Source organism: Denticeps clupeoides, chromosome 5, assembly GCF_900700375.1.
Source record: "Denticeps clupeoides chromosome 5, fDenClu1.1, whole genome shotgun sequence".
In the NCBI taxonomy this organism is placed as follows: domain Eukaryota; kingdom Metazoa; phylum Chordata; class Actinopteri; order Clupeiformes; family Denticipitidae; genus Denticeps; species Denticeps clupeoides.
Genome location: NC_041711.1, coordinates 22,505,865 through 22,514,020, shown reverse-complemented (window position 1 = coordinate 22,514,020; position 8,156 = coordinate 22,505,865). Strand labels below are relative to the sequence as shown.

The 8,156-nt window shown below is 41.9% G+C and overlaps 1 protein-coding gene across 1 annotated transcript; it reads right to left on the bottom strand.

The window, feature by feature from the left end:
* Positions 1–132: 132 nt before the first annotated feature.
* On the bottom strand, positions 133–3,800 carry ankrd34ba (ankyrin repeat domain 34Ba). Its single transcript, XM_028978904.1, has 2 exons — positions 3,621–3,800; positions 133–1,950 (listed from the first exon to the last, which is right to left on the bottom strand). Exon 2 carries the CDS (start codon positions 1,900–1,902, stop codon positions 322–324), a length of 1,581 nt encoding a protein of 526 aa, XP_028834737.1. The 5' UTR covers positions 1,903–1,950; positions 3,621–3,800; the 3' UTR covers positions 133–321.
* Positions 3,801–8,156: the final 4,356 nt, after the last annotated feature.

The following is an 8,156-nucleotide window of genomic DNA, read 5'->3' as shown; positions in this document are numbered from 1 at the left end:
GATTCCACATTGTTCCACATGAGGATGAAAGTACAATTTTAGCTTAAGCTCAGTGTAAACTGTAGATCTTTGTCACAAAGAAAGTGCTAGTTCCCTGTGAGTTCAGAAAACACATGACTATCATATCTCCCATTCTAAAGTAGTCCTGCTACATTTCCCCCAGAAATCAAGAAGAAGAAGAGTTTCTGTGGACATCTACTAAACTTAACACCATAAATCACAGAACTGCATTCTTGTACTGAGGCATCAATCTCCAGTCTTTATCTGCAGTGGAATGAAAAGGTTTGAAAAAGATCACCAGATTACAAGAAGCGATGGATTTCAATGTCCAAACAGCTCTTGAAAGTCCCCTAGCTGTTTAATTTGCTCCGTCTGCATCGAATGGCGCCTCATTAGCAAACCAGGCTTCTGCCCGGTTAATGTACTGCATGGCGGCTTGTTGCTTGAAGAAACGTTTGGAATGTTCCCGCCTGTCTTGTGAGTGACTAGGGCATGTTGGCTAAGAGGTGGAAGGTACCCTGGTCGCAGGTGTTGCACCTGGTCCAGGTATGTAGCCCCTGAAGATCTACGCTCCAGACCAACGTGAGGTCTCTTGGTCTTATGAGCAGGTGGGGTGACCTTGAGATGTTCCTGTGAGCCCATCAAGGTGGAGAAACGAGAAGTCCCCGCCCTCTTCTCCAGATCTAATTTACCATCATCTAGTGAAGAATGAGCTAGCTGAGAATCAGAACTGTAGTGGTCCATTCCAAAGTTCCTGCGGGAGATAACGTTCCGTAGGCTGGACACTGCCAGGTTAGGAAGTAGTTTGTCAGGTTCCCTGTCTGCTCCTGTTACTTCTGCACCACTTTTTGAGTGAAGGTTTGGATTTGAAAGTGAATGGGCCAAAGATAGACTATCAAAGGACATCTTCCGGCACATTCTGCCACCATCAGGATTGGAGGCTATTTTTGATGCTAGCTTCAGGCTGATGGCCTCTTTGTGATGATAGCCATAGTAGCTTGCAGCAAAACTAAGCCTCTTTGCCTCTGAGACTCTAAATGCCTGTTCCTCTTCTGGGTTGATGTCTGGTAAGTCCACCATCGGTGGGAGAGTCGTGACTTGCTGTTGAGCTGTAAATGATGTAGGGATGTGAAGCCAGGGCTCTGATTGCAGCCTTTGGAGATGGAGTTTATTCACTCTGTCATGCATCCCCCGTGTCTGGGTTGGTGAACTGGGTTGGGAATTGAACGTGCCATGACAATCCTGGAAAGAGAAGATTGTCTTTGCATTCAGGGGATCTTGCCCACCAATCTCTGACGAATGGAGTTGGATGTCAGAAGGTGAAGCACAGGCTGGTGAATTCAACTGACCTGGAGAGGTCAAATGGTCCCACGGTTCAAGAGAGCCTTGAGGGGGTGTGTTTAGGTACTGCTTGGTCATGTGCTTTCCAGCAGCTTGCTTATCCGTGGTGATGATGATTACTTCTTTCCCCCTGGCTTTGCAGGCACTCATTAGCGTCTTCAGGATCTCCTTGTCTTTTGCTTTGATTGCATAGACTAAGGTGGAAGATCCAGAATGGTCCTCCAGACATGGATCAGCTCCACTCTCCAGGAGCAGAGACACCACGTCCACGCCTGCTTTCTCCAGACAGGCATGCATCAGGGCAGTCTTTCCATTCTTATCCTGAATGTTTGGATCTGCACCACTCTCGAGCAGATACTGTACCATCTTGACTTTAGACACACTCTGCTGGTCTGTAGGTTTGCTCTTGCAGGCAAGCATAAGAGGGGTCTCGCCCAACTCATTGCTCTCGTTTATGTAAGCCCCGCCCTCCAACAGGAGGCGTGTGAGGCGCAGCCGACTCAAGTAGACGGCCTTGAGTAGAGAACTGGCCCCTGTGTGGACGGCCTGTGGAGCTTCCATAGGTGGATGTCTTACTGTGTTCCACACATCAAGAAATACTTTTTGACCCTAACATTGTCAAGAGAAAAAATAGGTTAATGTGTCTGTTCTTGCTTGGTTTAATCAATGTTTCCATCATGTTAAATTAGTGATACGGTTTTTTTGAAGACCACCTGAAGAATGACCTAAAGTTTAAAAAAATTAACTTGTATTTCAAAATTGATTACAAAAGATACTTCAGTTCATTGAAAGTGAACTGTGTATTTATGAATATTGTAAAGATAAAAAAAATTATTGATGGTTGTGGGGGAGCATTTGTCTGGCTTACAGCCAGTGTTACTGATGATGATGGCATTGTTGGCTAATATCATTCAGCTTACAGATGGCAGTGTCAGTGGCTACAAATGCACATTCAATGTATGACTGGACTAAAATGTATATTTTGGGGCTCAAATGGCTTTATTTTAGTTTTAATCGGACATAGCATCTTAAAGTGAAGTAAAAGTGAAGTGATTGTCATTGTGAAACACTGCAGTACAGCACTCAGTGACACAACTAAATGTGTCCTCTGCTTTTAACCATCACCTTTCGTGAGCAGTAGGCATCCGTGACAGGTGCCCGGGGAGTAAAGTGTGGGGACGGTGCTTTGCTCAGTGGCACCTCAGTGGCTCCTTGGCGGATTGGGACTTGAACCGGCAACCTTCTGATTACAGGGCCGCTTCCTTAATCGCTAGGCCACCACTGCCCCAAATTATCATATATTTTCATAAATATATCACAAATTATCAAATGAGCTGGCTTCCATGAAGAATACCTGGATTGACCATTTTAAGAAAAATTAGCTGTGTAGAAGCAACTGTCATTTTAATAATGGCTTTGGCCACAAATGGCAGATCACAAAAGGATGCTGTGCTTTCAGCATCATCTACCGACCTTGAGTCTGTACCAGGCAGAGGAAATCAGTAATGACTTCCATTTTCTCGCACAGACACACGCCAAACAGCTCACCTTAATCAGTGGTTTAGGAAGACAGGATTTGAAAAGCACTTAGAAATTTTATGCACATGCACAGTGCAGACTTGACTAAAACCTGACTGGTTCACTCTGCTTTTTAAATCTGGCATGTCACCGACATTTGAATGTTTATGACATGACCCTATGAACAAAATGTGCATGTAATGTCAGAAACTGACACAGTAACTGGTCTGGTTAAAAAGCCCATGCAGGTGCACATATTTATAACAGGTTGCCATTAGCAGCACGTGTGGTTACCATGGAGGATCTGAGTTACCGATTACATGAGTGACTTATGCCCCTGTCAGCAGCGCTGCGCCACGGTCCAAACATCTAACAAGGAGAAAAGGGAGCACTGCCAAATAAAACGTGAAGTGGTGCCTGCCACCCAGCATAGCTTGCTTTTACATCAGCAGTCTACCAGGTAAAGATGATGAAAGAGAAAATGTAATGGCATCCCATAAAACGGATCTACGGGGCTTCTAGCAAGCATAAACATCCAGAACAAAAGACACTTAGACATGTCTTCATTTGACTCATGCCGATCAATATCCTTTTTGTAATATATATTGGAATCCATTGTTACTGAAAACATTGAAAATTTAAGCTCTGTAAAAATAACACTGAGCCACCATGATTTCTTAAAGGAGAAGCATTAGTTCAGTAAATATTGAAGATAAATGAAACCAATCTTCAAATGTAAAAGCTCAATTTTCTGCACTTACCAGTGAATATTGTGTAGAAACCCTGATCTACCAAAGCAGCTCAGACATTTCCTCCAAGAAGCAGAGAGAAATCGGTCGCGTCTGGTTAACATTAGTAAAATCCAAGAAATTACAATAATGGATGTGTTGGCGGATCAGACACCATAGCACATCATGCTGAGCGCACAGTGCTTGTGTGAGAGTGTGTATGTGCGTGTGCGTGCGCCTCTCCAGTGCAGGTGTGACGTTAGTCAGGTTTGAAGGACGCTGAGAGGCATGTAGTTCACTCTATCTGGAGAGCAGATTGGGAGGGAGAGCAAAAAAAAGAAAGAAACACATCAGCAAGTATTTTAGGGTTTATTTTGCTGTTAACCAGACAAAAAACAACCAAATCTGAATAAATGTGCAACACTGGCCTGATATAGAGTATCATGGCGAGCAAGATAATGTGGAAACTGGTTGAAGTGCATATCTGTCTGTCTGCCATGAAAATGAGGTTGATTAACATGCATGTGAAGAGTGCAACAATATATTTGTTTGTGTGTTTATTGTCCAGACCGGCACACGTGTAGAATTGTGCAGCGCATCCATTCATGTACAATGAGGGAACAAGCCGAGCCAGATAAAGGTAGCCTCCACAGAGGGTATACAGGCACATTAATAGAAGAATGACTGAAAAATGCACATGTGTTCTTTTTGTACAAAGAGGGTGTGCACTTTACTTGATGTTATATGTATTTTATGTTAAGGCACACAAGTGCTCATATTGTTAAAGATAATGATTAAATATTGATATGATCGGTACAGTGTTCCTGAATATTGACTTCCCATTGCCACTATTGAAGCACTGTTATTATCCAATGTAATACAGATAAACATCTTTTTATGCTTTATTTGTGATTTTCTATTTTTTAACAACAAAACATTGACTGATACAGACCAAGGAGGTATGAATAGCTTCTAGGCACTGTTGCTAGCTCTCATATGTATCTACAATGTTAAGATCCTGTTCCCAAGCCACTTTAGTTTTCTCCCATGAGGGAGAATAAATGTTCTGGATCAGAGTATATCATTTTGATATATTGCCTCTCATAAAGGAGTCCAGAGCAAGAATTTAATCTGCAGCATTTTTAGCTGGTGAATGTAAAAATGCTCACAAAACTTCTAATCTGTAGGAATCTATAGAAATGAGATTTGGGAATATTGTAACTTTTTTGCAATGTTTCGAATGTCATAAGTGTTCCTTCAGCAAAGAGGTCTTTTGATAAAGATCAAGCCATTGTTGTGCCAAATTTGAAATGCTGCATCCGTTTGGGACGGTAAGAAAAGATGGTTATTCAAAAGGGTAGAAAATAAGCTTAGTTGCTTTATACGAAAATGTTTCCTAAACTGGAGCCAAATCTTAAGTGAGTGTTTTACTACAGGATTAAGGAGGCGTGGGTTTGGCTGCATAGATGTAGGAGCGCTCATTAAGGAAATAGGACAAAGCCCTGAATCACCACGCAATTCCATGTCTGCCCAAGCAGGGCCAGGATTATCACGCCACGCAAAGTTCCAGTATATTAATTTACTTATGTTTGTTGCCCAATAGTAATACATGAAGTTTGGCATTTATTCCACACAAATGAAGAAATCAAAGAACCTAACTCCTTAAAGACAGACTTGGGTAGGAAAATAGGAATCATTTGGAATAAATACAGAAAGCGTGGTAGGACTACCATCTCAATGGTATTCACTCTTCCAGCCAAAGAAATTGGCAATGAAGAAAATCGTGAGAAATTGTTTTTTGTACGCTCAAGTAGGGTTTTAAAATTGCATGCATAAAGGTCCATTAATTCCCAGATAGGTAAATTCCACAACCTGCTTAAATGGAAAGGAACTAAGATCCAGTGACATTACTTACTGATTAACCTGCAAAATGGTGCTTTTAGAAAAATTCAGTTTACAGCCTGAAATTAAACTATATGACCATAATAGTTCCATGAGGACTGGTATGGATTCTAAAGGGTTAGACTGAACAAATTTTTTAAAGTAGTTTCTTACGTGACCACAAGATGTCATTGTCATAACAGTCACACATTTGACCATAGTGGTGGACATGGGGACACATGGACCTTCCCAGGCAGGGTCTTAGCTCTAGCATTAGCTATTCACTTCTCAAGTGGTTCATTTTCCTTACTTATTTATTTTCTGATTATATTGTGGCATCTTATTAAAAACATCCTTATAAAACTGCTTCATGTCATGCGTGGTGGTATTATCATAATTCCAGTCATTACTCGGATTAGCTGTTTAATAAGATTGTGAAATGTGCACCTCCAAACCTTTTCATTCATCCAGCACAGCATAAAGGAATCCATGGGATTTATGCAATGTGTGGATCCCACCATAAAACACTGAGTGAAAATAACGTGAAGTTATTGTGCTTGGTTTGTGCTCAATTTAGTCCTGTTTCTTGTGCTGACCCACAAAAAATATGCCCGGGAGAACTACTGAATGTTCCACACACTGAGTGCCACTTCAAATGTGTGTGGAGAAAATAAAAACCTGTAAGCGGTGTGTGGGGGTGTTCTGGCACAGTTCGCATGAGGGGTGGACTAACGCCCAACAACACTATGACACTTCTAACACAGTTACTTTCGTGGTGTGGAATCGAATGCAGATGTTGTGATGCAGTGTGTGGTTCCCAAAGGCAGTTCCTACTTCCTTCTCAGTGCGGGATTCCCCTCCAACTTGGATTTTTTATTTTTTTTTTGCCAGCATCAGAATTTTCTGAAAAACAAAATGTCAACAAAACAGATTGTCATAGGTCAGTCACATTTGAAAAGCCTTATGAGCATGTGGCTATTTTGGGATTGACAGACATACTCGTAATCTCCCATAATCCTAAAGGGTGGCCTCTGCCTACAGAGGGGACGAGGCTCACCACGCTCGCTCTGAATATATACTCCCCCGTTCAGATGGACTAGTTTGCGGCAAAGCACTGAGCTTATTTCTGCCAATGATGCAGCTGAGATGCAGAATAACAAGAGCATGATCTACGCACTACTCACCATAGTACTATAAGATAAGATAAGATCAACCTTTATCTTGCAAATTCTATATGTGGCCAACTTCAAAAGATATTTTTCTAAAAATTATTTAGGTTTTTGGAATGTAGGTGCCATTTTGTGCCCATGCATAGGCAACTCCATCATCGCCACCTACTGCTTCGCCTAGGCATGGCATTAATGCGCTAATCCATGAGAGGTCAGGGGTTACAGTGAGTATATTATGGTCAAGAAGATCCAGTAAAACATTACACAATGTGGGGTGACCGTGATTCAGCAAATGCAGGCGTTCAGTCAACTTCTTTATTGCTTGGCACTTCACCTTTTCAGTAAATTCATTAGTGAAATATAAAACAAAATAAAAGAATTAATTTCTGATTATGCATTATTTTTACATTACTGCAAATTTCTGGAATTGCTGATTCAGGATAACAGTGCTAATATTTATGTTTTACGTCTTGCCACTGTGTGGGCCCAAGGTTGTGGATTTCAATTGTCCCAGCTTTGTTTCTGAAGTGTTTGCATGCTCTCCCTAAGTTTACATTTTACATTTATGGCATTTAGCAGTTGTTGCCCCGGTTGTCTGGTTCCCTCCCACCATCAAAAGCCATGTGGCCACTAGAACTGGCAGCTAAACGGCCGTAGGCGAACGAATCCCATATATGGATTCAGCAGCTATGTATCGTCAATCAGTATTTAGGTGCAATAGTTTTGAGGAAAGGTTTTGAGAAAAAAAAAAAGCCTTTATATTTTGATTTGGATTGTTCAATGTTAAAACATCCAATTTTGTATGTTGAGTTCTAAGAAAATCAAATGGCTTTGGGACCGTACCTCTCCAGCTGTCAGGACCTCAGAATTTCACTCTGTGTGTGTCCTACAGTGTCTTCCTGGGGAAAATGCATTTTAATGCAAAATTTTTAAAAATACACATTTCTGCTTACATAAATATTCGCACTGCAAACTATGCAGAGTGTGTAGTGATACTTCACCTTGAAACTAGTCAATCACGCTTGTTTTTACATATTTCATTTACATTTGACATTCACATCATTTAGCAGACGTGTCGATCCATTTCACTACACAACTTAATTAATGGACAGCTATGGTTTGATGTGCTGATTGAATGGGAGGGGACATATAGTGAGACGTTGTCAGCAATATTTGCATATAGGCCTATGCTCCAACTGCAATTGCACTATACAATAAATAACATATTCAGGGGGCAGAGGTGGCCTAGCGGTTAAGGAAGCGGCCCCGTAATCAGAAGGTTGCCACTGAGCAAAGCACCGTCCCCACACTACTGCTCCCCGGGCCACTGCTCACCAAGGTCACCCAAATTCTCCCATACCACCCCTCTGCTACGTTCCCTTCACTGGCTCCCAGTAGCTGCACGCATCAGGTTCAAAATACTGATGCTGGCCTACAAAGCCAAACATGGAGTAGCACCATCCTACCTCACAGCCCTTATTACACCTCGCACTGCACCTCGTATACTCCGAGCCTCCAG